The 26,575-nt window shown below is 38.2% G+C and overlaps 1 protein-coding gene across 1 annotated transcript in view; it reads right to left on the bottom strand.

The window, feature by feature from the left end:
• Window positions 1-11,559: 11,559 nt before the first annotated feature.
• The window catches only part of LOC148009391 (DNA-directed RNA polymerases II, IV and V subunit 11-like), an 81,447-nt gene continuing 66,431 nt past the window's right edge, over window positions 11,560-26,575 (bottom strand). Inside the window, exons 5-6 of the mRNA XM_087673618.1 lie at window positions 12,279-12,332; window positions 11,560-12,179 (exon numbers count right to left, since the gene is read on the bottom strand). Of these exons, the coding sequence (XP_087529744.1) occupies window positions 12,300-12,332 (33 nt within the window). The 3' untranslated portion in view covers window positions 11,560-12,179; window positions 12,279-12,299. The remainder of the gene's footprint in view (window positions 12,180-12,278; window positions 12,333-26,575) is intronic.

Genomic DNA, 26,575 nt, shown 5'->3' with positions numbered 1-26,575 from the left:
CAATCTTCAAGCAGTCTAGATATTCAAGAAGAAGAAAAAGACAAGATGCTATTATTCAAGCTAAACAAAGATATGAGCATACCATGAAAATTTCTACAAGCGTGTTTGAAGATGAGCTTTAGGAACTGAATGTGAATACATCAAAATATCCTTAATTTTTTCAAGTTGGTAATTGTGGAAGAAGACTTCAAGAATAACTTGATAGAACTCTATAGTGAATTCTAGGTTATTTGTCTATGGGACTACACTAACATGAAAGTTGTGGTCTTACAACATGTCAACATAGGATCTACCTTAAGAAGGATGCTAGACCTATAGTATAGTAATGATATAAATTGAATCCTAATTATACTAAGCAAGTTAATTGATCAATTATTGAGGGTTGGATTCATTAAGCCTATCAATGAGGTTACATGGCTATCTCCAATTGTGATTGTACCTAAGAAGGATGGAAATATGAGAGTATGTGATGATTACATGAAGCTCAATGCAGCCACAATTACAGGTCCATTCCTTATTCTATTCATTGACTCCTTGATGATGTGGCTAGACATGAAATGTATAGTTTCTTGGATGGGTTTCCAAGGTGGTACAATCAGATCAAGTTGCCTCATAAACGATATGGATAAGATGGCTTTTATTATCAAATGGGGACACATGTCAGTAGTGTTATGAATTTCAGAGTCAAAAATGGGCCACAATAGTTTCAAGGAGATACTCATAAGACTTGTATTCCTTTTTAACTCCTTTTATGAGAGTATTTATTGATTATTTTTGTGTGTTTGGTAGTAAGGAGCACTTGAACCTTCATAGGTTATGTTTTAAAAAATGCAAAAGATTTGGAATGCCTCTAAACCCATTCAAGTCCATATTTGTAGCAAAGAGAGAGGTGTTGTTGGGGCATATCTTATCTAAGGGGGAGAGAATGGAAATAGACCCACAAAGATTTATGCAGTTCAAAAGGCTACGACTCCTCAAAATTTTCAGGAGGTTATGAAGTTCATCAATCTACTCCAATGGCTTAGTAGGTATTTGAGGTATCTTCCCCATATTTGTTCCCCACTCGGTACTCACTAACAATGGCATGAAATTTATTTTCAAGGGAACATCAAGAGAAAGCATCTTTAGTGCTTAATAAGATGTTGGTTGTAGCTCATATTCTACAGCCTCTTGCATTGGATTTGCCATTCTACATATTTGTGGGTGCATTGACCTAGCAGTAGGAGCTATCTTAATGCAAGTAAAAGTAGCTAGGTGGTTCGGACTTGTATATTATGCGAGTAGAAGATTAAGTATAGCAAGAGGAATTATTGAGTAACTAAAAGGGAACGATTAGGGATGAGTTGTCCTCTTCAAAAATTTAGGTACTATCTAGTGGGAAATGAGGTTGTCTTTCATGTTGATCATCAAGAATTATTGCATTTGGTTAATAAGTTGGAACTTACAAGGAGATTGGCTAGATGAATGTTGTTGATCTAGGAGTTTGATTATAGGGTGATAGATACTCCAAGAAGGAAGCATGCTACAGATGATTATTTGAGTAGGATAGAGAGCGATTACCCTCATCAATTGCTAGATGCAAAGCTATTTGAAGTCGAGGATATAGATCCTAATTCCTACTATGATCAACTTTTGCATTTTCTAGTAGAGGCAGTCATGGCCAAACATTTGTTTTTAGGTATTAGAGAAGGAAGTTAGTCCTTAAAAAAAGATCCTATTAGATCATCTTAAACAATTTGTACAAAATAGGAGTTGAAAACATCTTTAGAAGATGTGTTTGTGAACATAAGCAAGAAGCAATACTTGATTATGCACATGCAAAATTATTTGGAGGCCATTTTTCAAGACAAATTTCAAGTAGGAGGATCTTGTAGGCTAGGTTAGGCCATTTATCCTAAAAGTTGCTCATCAATATGCCAAGGAATACATAGCATGCTTAAGGAAAGTCAAGCTCTAGACAGAGATAAAATGCAAGATCGCGCTTGAGCCATTTCAAAAATGTAGTATTAACTTTGTGGGGTCTATTAAACCAACTACTCAAAAAACTCTTAATAAGTATATATTGGTCTACACTAACTACTATATCTAGGTGGAATCTCATACATTATGGGATAATATTGTAGGTAGTGTTGTGAAATTTCTATATTCCCATATTGTGACCAAGTTTGGATGTCCTATTGATCTTGTCAATGGCAAGGAACAACATTGATTGAATAAGGTTATTGCTAAGCTTACATCTTAACACATGATTTTGCATGAGAAGTCTACTTTGTAGTATCCACAAGCCACAAGTAAATAGTCGAATGGAGAACTCCAACAAATTCTTGCTCAAGATATTGAAGAAGATTGTTGAGGAGACAATGAAGGATTGGGATGCAAAGCTAGATTATCTGCATGGTGATTATTTAGGATAACATATAAGGTAACTATAGGCTTGATACCTTTCTAGTTAGTATGTGGTCTTGAGGCAATTGTGCCTATGGAATTTGTTGTTCCAAGTTCCAGAGTTGTAGTAGAGCTTAAACTAAACCCTAAAAATTCAGTTCAATATTGGTTGGAGAAGTTGATGCAATTGGAAGGAGATAGAATAGCATGTCTCAAGAGTGGTTAAAAATGGAGGTATGCTTGCATCAATCGACATATCAAAAAGGTAGTGTCTGAGGAAGATGATTGGCTAGCTATCTAAATTACCTATTTGGGTAAATGTTTGGGGTAAAAGGCCTCTGGACTTGCCCGTGTACACTGTGACCGCCCATTCTATTCATATATAATATGATAGTGCAATAAGGCTATCAGTTCAGTTGGATAGCACCTACATTGTGTGTGCTCTTCTCTCCCCCATATTCCTCTTCTCCTTCTCCACTGCCATTGCATCCCCTTCAACTGGCATCCCCTTCATAAATTTTCAGGCAAATTGAAATTACGATATGAAAGGTCATTCCAAATTTTTAAAGATGTCGATCATGATACCTACATACTTAAAGACTTAATGTAAAATCCTAACTCCAACATTTAATTTCAAACTAAAGTGATTGGTTTAACCCCGTTACTATAATGTGAATCTTTTCATTAATTGGGGGGTTAGATGTGACTTAAATATTCCCATGATGATGAGCTCTTATCCAAGTGACACCAGTGTTGCACTTCACACATGTTTACATGAATGCTACTTGAACTCTTAAAAAAACGGATGAATTGGATTCATTCTTCTACTTTTCAAGTTCGCCTTCTTCCTTGGACTAAGAGGCATGTAATTGACACCATGACTCACAATCCAAGCTCTTCAAGTCTATAAGCTTAATGTCATAAAGTGTGTTCACAATATACATTGGATATCTCAAAAGCTACAACAAAGGCCTAGTTGACACAAATAGGTTTGTTTGATTATGCAATGGTACCATGGCAAAAATGCTCATCAAATGTACATGCATCAGTGTAGCTTGGTGTTGTTCTGATTATTCCTAGATTCGAGGAAAAGATCGAGATATAAGGAATTCATCAAATGAATAACATGAGCGAATTGATATTGACTAAAGTTGTATCAATTGTTTTTCATTTACCTCTCAATGAAAATACAACTATTTGGAAGTGCACTAAAGCACAAATGTTGGCAAGCTTTGTGAAAGGTAGAGCCTAGGTGGAAACACACAAGCGAAAGCAAGAGTGAAGCAAGAGTTATGGGGATGCAGCAAGAGATAAGAGACAGAGACACCATATGTGGGAACTACAACAAACACAATGTGTTACCTTCCTTCCCTTATTCTATTTGTCACTAAAAGAATAAAGAATAAAGTGACACTAATGGGCACCCACCACTTGCAATGTATAGGTGTATAAGTCTGTATAGAATAAATATAGGTGGTTAGACATAGGTGGCCTTTAACCCCAACAATCTCCCACTTAAAGACAAATGTGCCTTAGTGTGAAGTAAAAGAAAAAAAGAGAAAAGTACAACATGTACATAAACTACAATGGGATGAGGAAAGATATCATCTCATCCTATGCCCATCAACCTCCTAAGGAAGGCATATCATTCCACAAGGAGAATTTTACTAAGCAAATCATATCCATAGATATCTTGACAAGCTCAATGGATTTTTCATCTACTATCTTCTTGATGAAGTGACAGTGCACCTCAATATGATTTTTCTTCGCATGGAAGACCAGATTATGGGCCAATTGAATAAAACTCATCAAATCCGAATGCAATGTAGAATTCATAGTCATACCAAGATCTATAAACAAACGGCCTAACCATTAGGGCATCCTTGCAAGCCTTAGTGGCTGCAATATGCTCAACCTCAATAGTAGACAAGGCCATGCATTTCTACACCTTGGACATCCAAGAGATAGCACCGCCAACATAAGTAACAACATACCTAGAGGGTACTTTCTATTGTCTACATGTCCTACATTATATGAGTTAGTGGAACCCACGACTCTTGTATCCTAGCTACCATAGCAAATACACATAATTGTTGTGCCTTTTAGGTATCTCATAATACCCTTCACAACATCCCAATGTTGCATGCTTGGTGTAGCCCTATAGCATGCCATAACTCCCCCCGGAGAATTGGTCTAACTAACCATCAAATGAGAGGGTAAAGGACAACCAATAGACTTACCATCTTGCATGTGGAATTTCTCAAGTACTATGTGGGATGTGCTCCTTCTGGGACAAGTAGAGAAGTCCCTTGGAGCAATTGTGTGTAATGTACATACGAAGTATGTGAGAGGCATGCCTCATGTTCTTCATCTCAAAGCTCTTCTTGAGCTGAGTCTTCAAAGCATCAAACTCAGCATGAGCACTCCCAACAATCAACATATAGGACCAAAATTATAAGATTAGCATGACATGCCTTCTTCATGTAAATACATGGATCCATATCACTATGGTAATACCTTGCAAATGCATGAAAGCATCAAAATCATGGTACCATCCCCTAGGTGCTTGTTTAAGCCCATAAAGACTCTTCTTCAATTTGTACGCTCGAATGTTCCCTAACAAAGGCCAAGACCAAGTATAGGGTAGTCATCTTGACTATAGGAGAAAATACTTCATCAAAGTCAATACCATGCTCTTGTTTGAAACCATTTGCAACCAATCTAGTCTTATATGTTGGCTTAGGGTGACCAAGGATACTCTTCAACTTGTACACCCACTTGCATGGCAATACACATTTCCCATCAACCAAGGAAACTAAGCCCCATGTATGATTTTTTTGTAGCGAATCAAACTCAAACTAAATTATGGATCTTGAGGAAGAGATATTTATGTCTAGCTTTGTCATGGAAGATGTTGGATTGTGTGCCTTCCACACTATGGGAAAGATTGTTGTGGGACATCATACACAACTAATTGCTCGAAGGAGTTCTATCGTTGGAAGTGGTGTTTCACAATAGGGTTCGAAGGAGCTCTATAGTTGGTAGTAGCAAAAATGTGGGGTTTTTTTAAATTAAAAATATAACTTTTGATATTTGGTTTGAATCATGTGGGGTTTTTTAAAATAAAAAGGGCTTGCTTATAACTCAGAAGCTAGGGGGTTTGATGAGGAGGGGGATTATGAGAATCGATAGCTTTCCACTTTATTCCTATGAAGTGAACTTTGATTGAACTTCTTGCTCCTCCTAATCTTGTGGTCTAGTGGATGAGTATTTGGTTGAACAAGGTCAATCGAGAATTTCAACATTTGGAGAAGATTCCAAGGAGATTTCAATTACATCCATATTCTTGTTTCATCATAAAGCAGTAGCAACTAAATGCATTTTAGTGCTAAAAAGCACTCATCTCACAGTTAAGACCACTAGTGGTGTTTCACAATAGGTTTTTGAGCATGATCATTTAGTGGTTGCTAATGATGAGGCTATAGATACTTCTACTCCATGCAAGGCCTTGGTGCCTCATTCAATTTCATGTGACAATCACTATGTACTTTGTATCACTTTATTATGCTCATGCATAGCCTCTTAAGACTTTTTTGTATCTTTTCCTTTTATCATAATCTAGCTTTTAGGAACTATTATGCAACTACACAAGAGGATTGTGGGTATCCTAGAGGGGCTCTATCCACATTTGCTCGATAGACCTCATCAAGAGGTGCAAGGATTCTGATGAGGAGGCATAATAGGATTCTCCAAGTCGTTCATGGATAAGGCATTTTTTGGGTTTGAATCTTGATTGTGGCTAGTTAACCTTCATGCTGTGCTAGGTGTTAGAGCTTGGATTACCACTCTATAACCTTAGTCTATTTACTCATATGCACATTAGGTGTAAAACAATCCTTATTTCAGCCGATATCTAGTTATTCTTGAGCAAAGCAATCATGATGTAGTATTTTGATGACAAAATAAAGCAAGAATAATCATGATTACTCCTCTCTATTATATATGATGTTTCCTATATTTTTGTACCAATTTTTTGAAAGCTAATTGTTGTTTATCGTCACTTTCTTATTCAAGAAATCTATGGCCTCAGTTGTGGATCATTGTGAGTATTCAGGTAGCATTATGTATCGGTCATTATTCTTGTTTGTGTTGTATGTTAGAATAAACCAATACATAAGTCAAGGAAATAATGATGTGTATGAGGACATATCAAAGCAAATTCAAATAAAAAAGAAGGTAGATCAACAAGTTATGAAAGATAACATATTTTAACTAGTTGACAAAGCTATAATATATAAGAAGATTGCATTTTATTCACGTTTACGAGACCTCCCAAAGGATAGCATGAAGAATCATAAGAGGCACTACCTGATGAACAGCACCAAGGATGTTTATAAACTACGACCAATTTTGAAAGAAAAAGGGCTCAAGTGATACCATGGAAAATCATCAAGAAAAGAATTGAGAATATTTGGAATTTGAAAGCATGGAAGATAAAGTCAAAGTATTAAAGCAATCAAAATGTTTCGAGGGAGACAAAGTACAAACCACTAATGAACTTATAAAATCAAAAATATATTCATCACAGACATGTCAATTATGTAAGCGACACCATAAATGTAAAAAGTGAAAAACAATATTTACATGTGGCTACATAGAATCTATTAATTTGGTTTTTTCAGAAACCCAATCTCATGGATGCTTGGTAGTTTCAACTACATCATGCCAAATCTAAGACAAAACAGACCATAACTTTCTTGCCATCGAGCAAGAGAGAGACCAATGACAACATATACACTATAGTTTGAGTATTATCATGTGAGTCACCACAACTAATATTGCTCCCCCCATTCTTTTAGGTGTACAAGTATGATTTTAAGAAATCCAAGGAATATCAAAATGCATAGAGTTCTTCCAAAGCATGAAACGAATAGACTATGGTATTTCTCATAAATCGGTCTTCAACCATGGAAGCAATGGAAAATCTTATAAAATCGTGGGCAACATGAGAGCCTAAGCAATCTTTAAGGCATACATGAAATGCCATGCTTATGATTTAGGATAGACAATTTGGTCAAAAATATGTATGGATATCTAATCAAGCAATTTCTTAAATAAGACAGTGACCTCCAATAATGGATAGCCCAGGTGTCTCATAATATTACCATGTTACCACCTTCCTTGCCAACCCAGAGCTAGCAAGTCCCATTCTACGCAACTAGTGAGAGCATATTTAGTGGTATTAATATGCATTTATAAAGCAAATGCAAACAAGTTCCATATGTTTTGCGAAGATTGTCCATATCACGTTTCAAGAACATAAATGCATCGTCTACCAAGGCTGTACCAATTAGATGTTACAATGAAGAAAGAGGTAAGACTATCACCTCAACATTTGCAAGAATATGTGATAGCATTCTCAAAAATAGGATGTGTTTCAAGAGGGGGAGGAAAAGGACAAGGGCATCCGTGTCTAACAAACCTAAAAAGGATGAATGACTCTATAAAATCATCATTAAGCATGACTCTCTGGAAAGAGTCTCTAATGATGGTGTAACTTAAATTAGAAAGAAATTCTAGGTCCAAACCCTATGTTTTGTATGAGTTTGACTATAAAAGACCACTCAAGGTAATCAAAGGATTTCTCCAAGTCCAACTAAATCGTTACTAATTCCTAATTTGTGTGTTCATGCAATCTATTAGCCAACATCTTTGCAAAAATGTTATACATAATGCCCATCAAAGAAATAAATTTACAATATATCAGAGTGGAAGGCAAAGGCATCCCCCTCAGAGTCAATTTAATAACACCATTTATCCACAATGTAGGCATAATCCCAATTGCCCAAATTTAATAATGGTTATAGCATGTAAGATTTGCATATTTCACAAAAAACTCATTGATGAGGCCATCCTAACCAAGGCTTTTATTCTTAGGAAAATGTAGTAAAACATGTCACCTTACCCTCACATATCTCTCCATCTAAGGTTGCAACTATATCAAGTGAAACTTGATCTTAAATCAAATCATAAAACATAGACTGAGCTATTGTCATTATATTTGAAATGTGTAACTATGACCCAAGCAAATCATCGAGAGAGAGAGAGAGAGAGAGAGAGAGAGAGAGAGAGAGAGAGAGAGATACACTATATCTTTTACGGAAAAAAAAAGAGAGTTACACTAACATTGCTTGTGTGGATAATAAGCATAAACTAACATTCAAGATGCACAATCCCAATTAATCACATAAAAGTGCAAATGGTCAAACTATTCAAAACTTGCCATATATATTGCTTGAAAAAGTGATGGTCCAAAGACAACGCAACTTTCAAATGAGCACAAAAACAAGGCTACAATGCATCCAATGTGTTTATTCCATTAAGTTTTTGTTTGCTCCCTCAATCATAATTTGGATTCATTTGTATGCGTTCATCCTAAGATTAAACACAAAGCTTGGTTCGTTTATGATATAATTAACTCACTAGTGCATTTGTGCTATAGTCAATTGACAACTTTTACTTAAACTAATCTAACAACGTAATATAAAGAGTACCTTGAGAATGCTCATTCACTTCATCTTCACTCTTCTTATCAAGCATCTAGCACCACCAAGACATGAGCTTAGTATTACTACCAATGAGTTTAGTATTACTACCATTGAGTCTGGTCCTAATGTTAAGCACCTCAAGTAACTAGCTAGTCATATGTTGATGCTTGAAACACTTCAAACTTGTTCCGCATATATTAAGCCTTGCTACAAGCTCAATATCAAGCACTATTAAGACTTGCTAAACTTGCTCTCCTTAAAGGTGACCTACAAGTCCAACACAAACCTTTTCATCATGCGTCAAAGCACTAGAACATTCATTTTTCAAGTCAATAGGTCTATATGTCCGTTCTGAAATTGACTCACTTCATATTGCATTTCGCATCCTTTGTGTATGTCTTTAGTGCCAAAAATGACGTCTTATCAATCTCTCTAAAGAATATTAAAAAGTCACTATATTGTAACAAGGCCTAGTTACTACCATAAAATCTCTAAGAACCAGGCAAGTCACTCTACTAAATATATTCTCTCTAATAATGCAACTACTATATCCTTCCTCACATATGCTTTTGTAACCTACCAACAAGAAAGTAGCACCTCATTTCATGTTAATGCTTTGCAAGTGTTTCAAGAGTCATACATAAGAGGTGCCATGCTACCAAGCACAAGCATATAAGTATATCAAATTCTATTTGAAAATTTAAAGGATAATAAAATTTCGCATTGTTGGCATTGAAAGTACTAGCAACTAGCCAATTAGCAAAGTCAAATTAAAAATTATAACAATTGGGCATAGCATAGACATTCAATATAATCCAAATAAGAAACGTGCATATTTGGTGCGAAGTACACCGTAGAATAGTTTTGCAACATGTAACGTCCCTATGCGTCCCTATGTACAAGGGTCTTTCTTAACAAGAGAATGGAAACGCTCCCCCCATGCCCTCTAGCTAAGTAGGCCTCTATGGGCTTTGCTAATAGGGAGACCACATGTAAGTGGTCACACATCTAGATGGGGTTTTCCTATTTTCAAAATATATATTGTAGCACTGTCAATCTAGTTCAAATTGCATGCACAAGCAAGATGGGAGTCGCAGCACATGAATCATTCACCATAAGGAGCGGTGGGGCCACTGAGACTCTTGCATTATAAAGAATAACCCTCACCACAAAGTAAAGTAGTGGCAACTCTGGTGGCATCCTAAACAATCTCTAGCACACTTGCAACACTCGAACGGCTGCCATGTTACTTAATGTAATGCCAGAACTATTGACTATCCTCGTTAACTTCCTCATAACAGCCAAATAGAACCACTGGAGGCAATTCCATCTACTGTTAGCTCTTAATTGCTTGTCAGCATTTCGAACTTAGGGAATATTAGCATCAGCACACATCCAATCATCATGTAGCCCATCTTTAGCTTGACAAACCGTCGGTATACTCTGAGCTCCTACCATGACATCCGCTGAACATCACCAAAGGATCGAGCCTGCTTGAACCATATACTAGATCTTACCCAACAACGGCCACTTCATAATTACCAGAAGACTGCACTTTCAGTAAACATTATGAAGCACCACATTGCCATCAGAGAAAACTACAGCATTGATCTGTAAAAGATGTTAGATCATAGGAACACTTCCACGTGTTGTACCCCGTGTTGGCCCCATTAAGCTCGCAGACCTGATCAGTACTAGATCAATGCAAAAACAGCCACTTCATACTAACCACATGAACATGCTTTCAGCAATTATTATGAAGCACCACATTGTTATCAGAGAAGAGTACGACATTAACATATGTAAAAGATGTCAAATTAAAATGTCACATTGTCCATGTTACAAAGATGTTAACATTGAAGTGTGACCAAACAAAGGAGTATGGTATTGTCAAGATAATGAAAATGTGTTAGCAGATAAGTCCATTCATGTGCGAGTCTGTTGATTTTGTGGTCTGGGCACATTCTTTACCATTTATGATTTGTACTGATTTGTGGGTGCCTGATTTAGTGGCCCCTGTTTATGGCCAACTGTGCATATTTTGGCTGGCCGACTACTATTTTTGGCCAGCAATTTGCCGGCCAACCTGATCGGATATTTTGCCTATAGATAGGCTGGGCTCCCTCCCCCTCAGACACATGAGTGCTTACTCTGTTATCTGCAGGTCCTGCTGGAGAGAGGGAGCTGGTGCCAGTGCCCACACAGCCGACGACTTACTGTTTCCGTACTGTCTCGACTTGATATATGGATTCCATTTCCCGAGCATCTCTTTTCTTCTGAGTTCTCTTTGCAATGTTCTTTCTTCGTAGTGTTTCTCTTATCTCCTCTCTCATGTTGTGCAGTCTATTACAAGAGATTCACATGCTTCCATGGTTGCGTCTACTTCTGACAAAATGGAGTTATCTTTGAATGCTTGCTCAAGGAACCACAGGAACATTCCCTGACAATCAACTAGTGGAAACCAGCAGCCAGCTGCGCATGGCCAAACCTATGGGTAAGAAAGACCGACAATATTCCCAGAGGATGACATGAGAGTTACTGCTGGAATAGATGAGCATTTACCATGTCATCTATAACCATGGGATCAGAAAACAACTAACACACCAGACAATGCAAACACAGCATGTAATAAACAACTGTCACACCCAATATTTGGCCAGTCAAAATTGGCAAAACCTGTAATGGTTGAAGTCTGCTGTGTTAACATAAGATGCCACTGATTTTCCGAAACATTGCAGACCAAAATTCATTGCTTATTCATAAGCTGATTTTCAGAAGCTTGTAAAGGAAAAGTTCAATATGCATACTCAGCTTGATGATCCAACTCCCTAACTTGCTACACAAACAGGTCGCTTAGGTCAGAACAGAATATCGAAAGATTACCCCAAACAGTGGCTTAAGAGCATTTCTTCTGCACCAATTTGCTCATATCTTTTGGTGCTTTAGTGTCCTGCTTCTTCTAGGAAAGCACCAAAGAGTAGAGCTTATCACCTCTTACTACAGTGCTAAAAGCCAGTCCAAAAAGTTAGGATGTACATTCTAATAAGACCCACATCTTTGCCATAGCTTAAACTCGTTAACAGACTGTCTTTTTCAGCAACAATGAAAGCTGTTTCCATTCTCTGACAAAAGAACCAGCAGCAAGTTTGTCATCCAAAGGGTGCCTCATGAAAAATGATGCACACTGCCATAGGCTGCTTAACTACCAGCTTGAGAGCTAATTAAGGTGATTAACCAACTGTTAACCTGCATTTATCAAAACATTTTCAGATTATTATCAAGCATACACATCAAGAATTAGATATGATATTGAATTCATTAGATTCAGTAGAGGGATGCCATTACCTTCCTGTTCAGGAGTTGAACCTAGTAATAATCTTGCTTTTGATTCATCTCAGCCTGAAATAAAACCAAGAAACGAACAATGACTATAAAGACTTTTATAGATCAGCTATCAGAATATTTTGTATGGCAAAGAAAAAGTATCATGTTAATCATGGTTGTACACATCTAAATTCAATCTAAGACTCGTAACAGCAAACGAGTATCAAGATGTAAGCTGCACCATAAGAAATAGTTGTTGCAGGAACAGGCTCCCCAAACAACATCTCCTTGTGGATCAGCAAGATTCATGTCTTGTCAAGTAACTTGAGATGCTTGGTCTACTAACTCATTGCATGTTGTTGTGACAGTTTCACATGTGATAGCTAGGCTCAATAACAACACTTGCCACTTTTGCCTATGTGAAGATTTTTTCCTACCTGTTTTAAGACATCCTGACCAAACATATGGACCAGCATTGGTGTATGGGTGTCCAATCAGTAACCCTCTCACCAGGGCCTTGGAAACAACGGTCAGTATTCAGCCTATCAAAACAATTAGCATATGAACCAGAACATTCAACAACTCGGACAAGATAGACAAGGCCATCAGACAAAGATCACCCATGCTGATATGTATCAATACCTGCTTTCCTTTGGAGAGCTATGGACTGGCAACTTCCAAATTTGCAGGTGTACTGGATCAGACAAAACAATTGAAGAGCTAAGGACTAGCAGCTTCAATAGTCCATGGAGAAGCCAAGACTCAATCCATGAAAGTACATAGTTGACTTACTCAGTCACTGGGAAACCTTTCAAGTGGGTTTACTGTCATGAGCCAGAGATATAGTTGGTAAATGGCTTCCTTTCAGCCTGTCACGTAAAGTTCTATTGGCAGAAGGCTGACCAGCCTTAATCAGACAGCACCAGCTCAATGTCAGGAACCCCAAAGGACCTGCATGTGTGTGATGTGGCAGTGTGAAAGGGCAAACACTGGCAGACAGCAGCATCAAACAGCATTAGCAATCACTCCACCAGCATGGCCAACCTGCCATGTAGTGGCAGTTGCTGGTCACAGTATACTTTCACTCCTTACTGATCAGAATTGCACCCTAGCCACAATACTCTCCTACAACTTCCATCAGCAGCCCCCTGCCTTGTGCAATGTAACTCATCCATCTCCCTTGAACATACAGGTATGCACACACATAGTGTGTGTTAGCATTGTCTCATGTAACACTCCTATTTTCTTGTCTTGCTCTTTAGAGAGCATGCACTTTTGCATCCATCATCAGTTGTGACTTCATATTCTACACAATGAATGTAGGCAAAAAGAATCTACCCTTCTTGCCATTGATGAAAAGTCTGCACCTTATAAGGTCTTTGACCTGTAGATGTTGGTATATATCTATAAACTTCCTCTTTCTCTAAAATGGTCATGGTGTCATTAAAAGATGTTACAACTAAGTGTGAAAAGTGTATCCCTCATCTTCCTCAAAGTGCTTACAGCAATTTGTGAGACCAAAAGTTAAACTAGATAACTGTAGAGTCCAAAAAAATGGTGTTGGAAAACAAGGGTGTTGTTCAAGAGTGACTATTTTTTAAACCAATATTCCCAAAGAAAAATTTCTGACAATTGATATTATATCACTGTTAGAAACATGTCCCTTGATGGTGATCTCGTTTGGATTCCATAGACCAAAAGACTAATCTTCTGCACTAATAAGTGTTATGAACAAAATAGTGATGAACTTGTCTCATCAAACCCTTTCAATCTCCTTTTTGTCAACTTGGGTTAGCCATGCCTAGATTAAACATAAATTTGTCATGGTCAAGTACATCAAATCTACATAAGATGACACAGTAAACATCTGGGTTATCCCATTTATTTTCCCTTGTGTGTAAATACACCTTTAGCGTGTGTATGTGTCTTAAAGATGTAAACACCTTTAAAACACTTCACATTAAATAAGGGTTAAAGGGTTAGGTACACAGCTTAGCCTATATATATTCTCTCTCTCTCTCTCTCTCTCTCTCTCTCTCTCTCTCTCTCTCTCTCATGGAGTTCCAACCGTCATAAGACATTGGTCATCTTCTTGAGCTCCATACCCAACAGTGGCATCAAAGCAGAATGTGGGTTTGACTTCAGTCCATACTACCAGTTGACCTGCCAACCTAACCTGACATGATACCCGACACCTGCAATAGTCTGCCACGTACGTCTCTATCTCCAACAGACACCTGGTTTGTTGCAACAACTGGCTCATCTCAGCCACGTTACCAAGGCCTTCACACCTGTCTCAACATCATTCACCTTCCAAGATAAGGTTCACTAAACCTTATTAATGAAAGTTTAATTTTATTCTTAGAGGCTATTTACATTATATTTGGGGGTTTTTTGGTTTCAATCAAAATTTCTTAATATTCCATCGATGCAATTTGGGGCTTTTCCAATTTAAGCCAAGAATCAGAATTTCAATGGGAAAATCTGGTCTTCATTAGTGCTAACTCGAGGATGCTTTGCAAAAGTGTCATTGCATAGGCCAATATACTTACACATTGGGGGATGGAGAAAGAAGAGAATGCTCATTTCTGGAGACTATTCCTGGCACCCATGATCATAAAGCCAAGATTTCCAGAGCTACAAATGCTCATATTCTTTCAGGCACTGACGATGCTCTCTAAATTTGGGCTTAGTCTTTACTGAAATTTCATTTTGTATATTTCTTTATGGCTGGTTACAAGTTAAAACATAGCAGCCAACTGCCTATCTGACATCATCACCTATTGCCACTTTTATTGTTTGATCATTTTGTCATTCGACATGTTTTTAGTTCCCGTCTTTGGACTCCTGACTTTTCATAAATCATAACAGTGGACACATACTCTTTCATCACGAAAGTACAAAAACTAGGGCCTTCTTATATAGGGTTCACATTTCCCTCAAACCTTTGAACCTTATTTAATGCAAGGTGTATAATGTGTTCACACCTTTCACACGCACAAACTTACACACAAAAATAACTAATAGCATGTGCGTGGCTCAAAGCCTAATCAAAAGCCAACATGGCCCAAAGGCACAATGCATGTGATGAAGGGTCCAACCTCAAGTATAGTTCTCAGGCTCAACACAAAGGCCATGGAAACTAGTTGCAAATCCCCTCTGAAACATGTAACCCTCCGAACAATCTTAAGGAGATACAAATCTTTTCAAATTAAAATCTGAGTAGAGTATCACACAATTATTTAACATGTGACAGAAAGGTCTTAGGGCATGCATGTGCATGGCCAATGTCTAATTCCAATCACATTTTGTAATAGACACATATTTACATTTTTATTCACAATTGTCTACAAAAAATGATTAAATGAAGAGAGTCAAGGCTTTGTTGGAGGTAGCAAGAGGCTCATTTGCATCATTGTCATTACCAAGGTAGAAATGGATTGGCATCCCATACCGCCAATCCACACCATCCTAGTGTACGGATGTGTCGGCATATATATATATATATATATATATATATATATATATATATATATATATATATATAGAGAGAGAGAGAGAGAGAGAGAGAGAGCTCTTGCATATATACCAATGGAAAGTAGATTGATGCAATAGTTTGATCATGAAAGTACAAAAATTAGGGCCTTCTTATATAGGCTTCAGGTTTCCCCCAAACCTTTGAACCTTATTTAATGCAAGAATTTGTATAATGTATTTCACGCACACAGACTTACACACAAAAATAACTAATATCATGTGCTTGGCTCAAAGCCTGATTAAAAGCCAACATGGCCCAGAGGCACAATGCATGTGACCAAGATCCCCTCTAAAACATGTAACCCCCGGAACAATCTTAAGGAGAGAAATCTTTTCAAATTAAAATCCGAGTAGAGTATCCCACACAATTATTTAACATGTAACAGAAGATTCTCATAATCAAGATCTTGACAAGCTCTATTCGCTTGTCCGCAATCACCTCTCTAATGAAGTGATTGATAATGGACATCAATGTGCTTGGACTTCACATGAAAGATCAGATTACATGCCAGCTCAATGACACTCATATAGTCTGAATGCAATGTAGGAATCATAATCACACCAAGGTCCACAACCAAACAGCCTAACCATAGGGCCTTGTTACAAGCCTCAGTGGCCAAAGATGGACTTCCTACTATTTGCATATCCTACATAATCAAAGTCTATGTAGCCCACGACTCTAGTATCATGGTTGAAACATCCCCCTAGGATCCAACCTACACACAAGACACAACACAAGCCAAACTCACCATAAAAGAAACTAGACATCAAACTCACCTCCAAGCCATAGAGCCAAACGGGCTCACCCCAGCCTAGGAGGTAGCAGCACTCCAGGCCATGACCACATCCCAAGGATTGGCATCCCATACCACCAGCCCACACCATCCCAGTATATGAATGCCTCGGTCAACGAGCCAAGAGTCCAAGAGTGGTAATCACACAATGAATGTGCACAATAGAGCCTTGAGCCCTATTTATAGGACTTAGCTGCTCTAACCCCAAAGTGCCCTTAATGCATACGTACTAAGTCAACCCATGGCCACTGTGACTAGTACTACTAGCGCTCATACAGATGTCCAAGGACATAACACTTCCCCCCTTACGAATGATTGTTGTCCTCAACAATATTCTCAAGAACAAAGTGAGGAAAACGACTCCTCAATGAACGTACTGACTTCCAAGTAGCCTCCACCTCTAGGCGGTTTTTCCACTTGACCAAATACTCAAGATAAACGGTTCAATGGGATCGTTTAGTCCTAAGGTCAAGAACCAATTTGGGTTTAAGTGGAATGTAACGAGTAGTATTCTCAAGCTGCGGGACTTCCTCAATCAGAATTACCTACTCACCTTGTCTTAGTTGTTCTTTCAAACGACTCACATGGAACACATAATAAACTCCGTTTTCTGATGGTAAATCTAACTCATAGAATATGCTACTTATCTTCTTGGTAATTTGGAAAAAACTGCAATATCTCGAATATAATTTATAGCACTTGTCGGTAGTCATTGAATCGGAATCCGTTGGAACTTTAAGATAAGCCACATCCCCTCTTGAGCTCGTTAGGAATATGATGTTGGTTACATAAAACATGGCACAATTCCAAATTGTTTTAATGCTTTCCTTCGCAATCGTCTACATTCTGCATATCATATAGAAAGTCAACCAAGGACTACATTTTCACCTCCTTGAGCTTTGTGGCAATCGATGATTTTGGCTCATAACGATACATACGCATAAACAAGCTACAACCAATTGCCAAATGCTTAGCACTACTATAAGTAAACTCAATCTAATAAAAGATAACACTTCCAATTAGACTACCAACGAGAGATATGTGCATATAACATATTCTCCATGGTTTGATTTGTCCTTTTGATATGTCCAATGGTTTCAAGATGTTTTGAGGACCCTAAGTGGTATGGATGACAATCAATAATTCCTTCTCCTAAGTGGCATAACGTGTTTGGGCATCAGTCAGCTAATAACTCTCAAAGGTAATAGGTCAAGTATCCTAATAAAGAACAGTACCTAAAGCATAAGCGCTCGCATCTGTATGAACCTCCAAAGATTTATTTCAATCAATAATCCGCAACATCAGTACAATGGTATAACAAGCCATTTCAATGTTTCAAAATATCGATTAAGCTAACTAGTCCAAATAATAGGTGAACTAACATACTTCTTCTTGCTTCGAATACTCTTAAACAAACGTGTTAAGGGTTCAGCAATATGAGTAGTTCTTAATGAATATCCAAAAAAACACCGTAAAACCTAAAAAAGATTTTACTTGCTTGATGGTCGTAAAATAGGCCAAGCAAGCACTACTCATATCTTTTTCGAATCATTTCGAATGTCATCCATTGAGATGACATGACCAAGATATAACAACTCCGTGCGAAAAAATTCACACTTATAGTTTAGCAAATAATTGTTTTCATCTTAAGAGATATAAGCCAATACGCAAGTGTTTGGTATGCTCTCCCAATGACTTACTATAAATGATAAAAACAATTAAAAAATGACTATCCACTTTCCTAAATACGGACAAAATAAATCATTTATCATCTGTTGGAAAGTTGTGGAAGCATTGGTCAATCCGAAAGATAGGACCACAAGCTGATAGTATACATTGTTGGGGAGCTTAGCTGAGAGAGATGGAAGTTCGAGGAGGAGTGAGCGTGAGAGTGTGACGGCTTAAGAGAGTGTGAGCAGAGTGAAAGTACGAGATGATTAGAGTGTACCAACAATGTGTTGATACACAAAGAATAAAATGTATTTATACTTGGGGCACGTAAAGGATGCGTTCACATGTACAATGTGCATGTACTATATACACGGAGGTTATTGGACCTTTGTATCCCAACAACCTCCTACTTAAAGGTCCGATATGAACCTCTAGCTAACCAACTCCCACTAGTCGAATACAATGCTCGTGCTAAGCTTTGCTTAGACTTTTAGCGAGAATATCTCAAGGGTTATCTTGTGTTTTAATCTTGGTCAATGTGATTTGACCATCTTCCAGAATCTGTCTGATGAAGTGATATCGCACATCTATATGCTTTGTGCGTGAATGATACATGGCATTCTTAGCCAGATACACAGCACTCTGGCTATCACATCCCAAAACTGCAATACCAGTAGGCATGCCGAGATCATTTGCAAGTCTACTCAACCATATAGCTTCCTTAGAAGCTTCAGTAAGCTGATATGTATTCACCTTCAATGGTACTCAGTGCAACAATATTCTACAACCTGGAACACCAAGAAATAGCCCCACCAGCAACTGTAAAGACAAACCCGTTGGTGGACCTACGAGTGTCCAAATCACCTGCCATGTCTGCATCACAATAACCATGCAAACTAAGTGCACCCTGCCCATAGAAAATACTTTTTCTTTGTGTACCCTTAAGGTATCGAAAAATACACTTGACAGCCTCCCAATGTGCTTTGCCAAGATATGACATAAACCTGCTAACTCCCACTACATGAGCAAAGTCTGGACGAGCAGCAACCATAGCATACATAAGAGAGCCACAAGCTGATGCATAAGAAACTCCCTTCATAGCATTTGCTTCCACGTCATCTTTCGGGTTGTTGGCTTTGCTAAGCTTGAGATAAGGAGGTAAGGGTACCCCAAAAGGCTTAGCTTCAGCCATGTTAAATCTGTCCAGTACCTTTCCAATGTACTTTTCTTGAGATAAAAACAGCAATTTCTGCATTCTATCTCTACGAATCCTCATGCCCAAAATATGCTCTGCATTTCCCAAATCTTTCATGGAGAAAGCTGATTTCAGCTGATTTTTTAGAGCATCCAAGCTAGTCTTTCTTTTCCCAACTAACAACATATCATCCACATACAAAACAAGTATGATGGGGCTGCCATCTGTATCCCTTTTCATGTACAAGCAATGATCTGCATGGCTGCGTGTAAACTCATGAGATAGCATAAAAGTGTTAAAACTTTTTGTACCACTACCATGGTGCTTGTTTCAGTCCATACAGGCTGCGTTTTAGCTTACATACCATTTGCTCTTTTCCAAGAACTACAAAGCCCTCAGGCTATTTCATATAGATTTCCTCATCAATGTCACCATGCAAGAAATCTGTTTTTACATCCATTTGATACAACTCTAAATCCAAAACAGCAGTAAGAGCAAAAAGCACACGTAGAGTGGTCATCTTCACAACAGGTGAGAAGACCTCTGGAAGTCAATCCCTTCCTTTTGTGCATAACCTTTGGCAACTAGCCTTGCCTTGTACTTGGGTTTCCCATCAACTGTCTTGACTTTGTACACCCATTTCTTTGGAAGTGGCTTCCTTCCCTTTGGCAATGACACAAGATTCCAAGTATCATTTGCATATAGAGATTTAATCTCTTCCTGTATAACTAACTCCCACTTACTGCTGAACTCACATGACTTGGCCTCTTTGTATGTAAGAGGCTCGCTCTCATCTGTAAGCATCACATAATGCAAAGAGGGGTCAAACCTATGTGGTTACCTTCTTATGCGTGTAGACCTGCCTACCCAATGATCAACATTTTCAGGAATTGGGTCTACATCTGGAGGTATATTATTTTCAACATTTATTGGCTGCTGTAAACCATTTTTAGCATGCTGTACAGCACCTTCATTTTCATTTCCAGCACCTGCATTTTCTAATCAGCAAGCCTATCTTGCTGTCCATGACCTCCTTATGTTTCTATTTGCTATTCATCATCATCTGGCTCAAAAATAACCGGCTGATCATCAGTTTCAACCTGTGGTACAGCACCTTGACGCTCATTTTCTGAAATTTCACCTTTTTCATATCTTTATTAGAGGCTAAAGAGCCTTTTACAAATTTTGCCTCGTTAAACACAACATTACGGCTGCGAATAATTTTCTTGGACTAAGGTAACCACACTCTGTAGCCAAATTCACCCTCATCACCATAGCCCATGAAAATGCCTTTGATGGATTTTGGGTCAAGTTTGTTCCTCAGCTCATCCCTAACATGCACAAAAGCATCACAGCCGAATATGTGTAAATGGTCATATGAGGCCGATTTGCCAGACCAAACCTCCTCAGGGATGCCATTATTTAAGGATCTCTTTGGAGAGCGGTTGTAAGGGGCTGTAAGCTCCCTCTTAATACCATGTAAGTCACAAAATGACTTGAATTCAGTCAATGTGAACTCACCCCCTGTTATATTTATAAGGTAAATTACGGGAAACAGGCACGAAGCATGACCGTCCGGGGCCTTGGGCGCCCGAACGGGGTTTAGGGGAGCCTAGAATTAAAGAGAGTCCAGGAATAGTAGGACTCACCAACAAGTGACGGCTAGCAATCGGATTACGATGAGAGTTGCTAGCAATAACTAGGCAAGGCTGGGAGGAAAAAAAGGATCTCGTGCCCTTTGAGTGTCGGACTGTATTCCTCTAGAATTTTGCTTCATCTTTTCAATCGCTTAACATTGGTATTAGAGCCGCCATCGCATCTTGATGGAGTCGTCGGGTCCTGATCTTGCTAGTTATTCACGAAGTCTTTTCTAGGCGTTTTCGAAGGTCAGGTGATTAAGCGCAAGGGCCAGACGATTTGACGGACACGTCATCCGTCGGTCGTTTAAAGTCACTGCAGGAAGTTGTGAGCTGTGGTCGTGTGACGTCACGAAAAGTGTGACACGCAGCAGGGAGACGAAAAGCGTGAGGCGAAGCGTGAGGCGACTGCTGTAAGCATAACGAAAAACGTGAGATGGTACTTCAAGTCCTACACGTCACACGGCTGTTTTCGAAGACCAGTACAATAGATTCGTCTCCACCCGACTGAAGCCAGGAGTTAAATCGCTACCAGCTGACTCAAGTCAGTCAGACCCGTTTTATACATAGAAGATATACCGGTGGTTCACGTGATTGTTCCGTTTCTGCCAAAGAACTTCATTTCCAGCGTGACTGGTTTACTGGTTTAGTCCGGGAAGACAAAAATTGTTTCTTACTCTTCGGGCTTATTAATAAACCAGCAACAGTTGCCCTGTCATTATAACCAGGAAAGTATTTTACTTTGTATGCAAATTTCTTATCTTTGCTTTCAAATTCCAGTGTATTAATGGCAGAAAAAGGGAAAGAAGGAGTAATGGAAGGTTCTAGTTCTCGGGACCACCCTATGGTAGATTCCCATGAAACGGAGATGCAAGAAGAACAATGGGAAGAATTCTTTGCCACACGAGAACAATTTGATAATCTAACTACTCGTGTGCAGACACAAGGGGTTCAAATGGAATTTTTTAACTCAAACAGTTACTGAAATAAAATCTCAATTAACTTTATTGTTGGAAAGGGATAAAAATAAGATAGAAACCTCGGATATCCCATCTTCATCGAAAGATTTAGATGTGACTATGCGAGATCCTAAAGAATCCCACCACAAGTTGAGGGATAATCCAGTTCTAAAAGATATGAAACCCCCTCAGTTTTACGGGGAGGAAAAAGATAGAAATAAAGACACTATCTTTAATTTTCTCCAAAAATGGGAAGATTTACATAAACTTAAAAATACTCCACCACATCTCCAAGCATTGGAGGCCAGTTTAACTTTGGGGCCAAAAGCATATAAATGGTGGTGAACTTTAAAGGGGCAAATAAAATACCTGAAACTTGGGCTCAATTTGAATCCGTCTTTTTAAAAAAATTCCTTCCTGAAAATGAAATGGAAAAAAATTGGGAAGATTGGGATTATGTCAGACAAAAGGGAAGACCCCTACTGACATATTTGGAGGAATATCGTGAGATAATCCTCAAATTGAAAGGAATAGATGAATTTCAAAAGACAAGAGGATTCATTAGGGGACTAGATAAGGCCTGTAAAAAGGAAGTAAAAAGGAGTTCACCTAAGATGCTGGAAGAGGCAATTAAATTTGCATTAATCAATGAAGATAGTATGCGTCTAGGTACACTCACTAGTCTCACTGATACGGAGCCCAAGTCTAAGAAATTGAAAACCTCAAAATTTGTGGGCAAATTTAAAAGAAAAATGCCATTTTTTAAGGGCAAAAAACAACCTTTTGAAAAGAAACAATATGTGAGGCCAAAGTTAAGTCCAGATGACTTTGATAAAGCCAAAAAAGAAAAGCTGTGTTTCAATTGCCTATCCCCTAACCATGCTGCTTGGAATTGCCCTCAAAAGAAAAAGGGGGAAGACAAAGGAAAGCATAAGGACAAGGGCAAGGGAAAAGAAAAACAAATCCATGTAGTGCAAACCTTAGAATTAAAGGGGCATGAAAGGTATAAATCTTTAGAGGTTTTGCACATGGATGTACAACACAAGTGTTGTATGTCAACTTCTATGTGGCAGCCTACCTTTGGGCCACATGATTTAGTTAGAGTGCATGGATTGATAGCTGGAAAGAGGGTTAGAGTCATGATTGATGACTTTGCTACCCACAATTTCATAAATTATGCACTTGTCAAAAAATTGCAACTTCCCCAACAAAAGAGTGGGCATCAATATGTTGTTCGTATGATGCAAGGTCAAGATAATAAAATATGGGATATAATGGTATCCAATTTGGAAATTGAGATTCAAGGATATAAAGATAAACTTGATTTCCAAATTATGAACATGGAAAGAGTTGATATTGCTCTAGGGAGGGAGTGGCTAAGGGGATTGGAACCATCCTTAAAACGTAGTTATCATCATAACACACTGGAATTTGAAAGGGATGGTAAGACTTTTGTCATTCAAGGTGAACATGAAGTATCTGATAATCCTTTGTTGTGTTCCACTGAGGTTCAGAAGCTGATAAAGAAGGAAGCTTGTGAGATATATATGTTATGGTCTCTTCCTGTACAAAACACTTTTACTTTCTGTAATATAAAGCAACAATTTTCTTATGTTTGTGAGTTGAATGTAAATAATGAATTAAGTAGTTTGTTAGATGACTTTAAAGATGTGTTTCCTTCTGATTTACCAAGCGGCCTTCCACCAAATAGAGGTGATATAAATTACCCAATTGACACAAATAAGGATACTCACCCTATTTCTAAACCACCTTATAAGTTAAGTGAAACGCAGCACCAAGAAGTTGAAGACAAATTAAGGATTACCTTAATAAAGGGTTTATTCAACCCAGTAATTCACCTTGGGCTTCGCCAATTTCATTAGTAAAGAAAAAAGATGGTTCTATGCGACTTTGTGTTGATTATAGAGCACTTAATAAAATAACGGTGAAGAATAAATTTCCTATGCCCAGAATGGAAGATCTTTTTGATCAATTACAAGAGGCAAAATTCTTCACAAAGATAGATTTAAGATCAAGCTATCACCAAGTAGGAATTAAGGCACAAGATGTTCCTAAGACAGCATTTCGTACTAGATACAGGCATTATGAATTTTTGGTGATGCCTTTTGGCCTCACTAATGCACCAGCTACCTTTATGAACCTTTATGAAGCTGATGAATAGTGTGTTACGGCCCTATCTAGGACATTTTGTAGTAGTCTTCTTGGATGATATCTTGATCTTTAGTAAATCAAGAGAATAACATTTGGAACACTTACAATTGGTATTCCAACTGTTGAGAACACATTCCCTTTATGTTAAGAAAACTGAGTGTGAATTCTTTGCACAAGAGGTCAAATATTTGGGGCATATTATCTCGAAAGAGGGAATCAACATGGATCCAGAAAAAGTAAGGGCAATTATTGAATGGCCATCTCCAAGGAACCTGGAAGAGCTGCAGATCTTCCTAGGTTTATCTGGATTTTATCGTAGATTCATTCGAGATTATGCCAAAATAGTTGTTCCAATGACAGACCAACTTAAAGAGAAAGGGAAGAGCTTTAATTGGGGAACAGACCAAAATGAAAGTTTTCAAAAACTTAAGGTAGCTATTGCTACAGCTCCAATACAATTTATTGTGGATCCCAATAAACCATTTGTGGTTGAAGCCGATGCCAGTGATAAGGCGATAGGCACGGTCTTATTACAAGAAGGTCGACCAGTTGCCTTTGAAAGCAAGAAATTAGACCGTGCAAAACAGAATTATTCTGTTTATGAGAGGGAGTTGTATGCAATAGTACATGCAATGAAGAAATGGAGGCACTATTTGTATGGTGCCAAACTTTTGATTTTATCGGATCATGAAAGCATTAAGTGGCTTAATGATCAACCGGATTTACACGGGCGTAAAGCCAGATGGGCCGAACTCCTCCAAGAGTTCGACTATGAGATAAGATATAAAAAAGGAAAATATAATATGGTAGCTGATGCACTCAGCAGAATGCCCATCATTAATGAATTGAGTTTTACTCAGTTCACTTCCAACTTGCTTGAATCTTTAAAAGGGAAATGCCAGGCTGATCCGGCATATTCCAACATATGGGAAGCAATAAAAAATGGGGATCCAAATGAAAGTGCTTCTACTAAGAAAGGAATATCTGAGGATGTTCAACAAGGAAATGGAGCTTCAAGGGTTGCTCAAACTGGATTCAAGTGGAAGAATTTTACCATTGATAATGGTTATTTACTCTACAAGGGTAGGGTATGTGTCCCGAAAGATACAGAAATAAGGCGCCAGATACTCTTTGAGTGTCATGATACCCCTAGTGCGGGACATCCAGGAGTTAATAAGACTTATAGTCTTATTAAAAGGCAGTTCTATTGGCTTGGAATGAATAAGGACGTCCTTGACTATGTGGTCAAATGTAATAAATGCCAGGTTAATAAAGCTGAAAGATTAAAAATGGGAGGACTTCTCATCCACTAGAGATTCCTTTGGGAAAATGGGAGAGTATCTCCATGGACTTTATTGTTGCTTTACCTAGAACACAGAGGGGGCACGACTCTGTGTGGGTGATTGTGGATAGGTTAACCAAAATGGCTAGGTTCATTCCAACTTCAACTAATGTTAAAACACCAGAATTGGCTAGATTGTTCGTAGAGAACATATACCGATTGTATGGCCTTCCGGCAAATATAGTTTCTGATCGGGATAGAAAATTTGATAGCCATTTTTTGCGTGCGGTATTTAGGAAATTGGATACTAAACTTAGCATGAGTACGGCGGATCACCCACAAACTGATGGGCAAACTAAAAGGGTTAACCAAATCCTTGAAGATATGCTTAGGGCATATGTAAGTAAAAGGCAAACTAATTGGGAAGAGTATCTACCGATAGCAGAGTTTGCATATAATAGTGCCAAGCACTCTTCCACTGGATATAGTCCATTTATGTTAATGTATGGGTTTCAGCCCAGAGCTCCTTATGCAGTCCTACTACCTTATGCAGTCCTACTACATAAGGAAAAGGTTCAAGCAGCCAAGGATTTTTTGGAGGATATGAATAGTATGTTAAAATTTGCTCAGAAATAAAAAAAGCTCAAAATCAAGCTAGAGCATATGCAGATCCTCACCGAAGAGACACCTCCTTTGAAGAAGGAGAATTGGTCTATCTTAAGGTGCCTGAACAAACCAAAACCATGAAAACGGGACAATGTCCAAAGCTTTCACCCAGGTATTGTGGTCCTTTCACAATACTTAAAAAGCTGGGAGAACTGGCTTACAAGCTCCAACTATCTGCTGGTAGTAAAATACATCCACTTTTTCATGTAAGTAAGTTAAGGAAGAAGCTGGGTGATTTGGATAATCTAATCTTAAATGATAACATTGAGGAGCTATCATATGACCTATCTAATCCACATGAACCAGAAAGAATATTAAATGTTCGTAACAAACGAACAAGGAATACTATTTATCAAGAATGTTTGGTTAAGTGGAAAGATTGTTCAGAAGATAGCTCAACATGGG

The sequence above is a fragment of the Lygodium microphyllum genome, unplaced genomic scaffold, assembly GCF_053477565.2.
Source record: "Lygodium microphyllum isolate KBCC unplaced genomic scaffold, Lygodium_microphyllum_v1.1.10 scaffold_31, whole genome shotgun sequence".
Taxonomy (NCBI): domain Eukaryota; kingdom Viridiplantae; phylum Streptophyta; class Polypodiopsida; order Schizaeales; family Lygodiaceae; genus Lygodium; species Lygodium microphyllum.
Note: the sequence above shows the minus strand (reverse complement) of the source record. Positions and strands in the feature narration are given on the sequence as shown.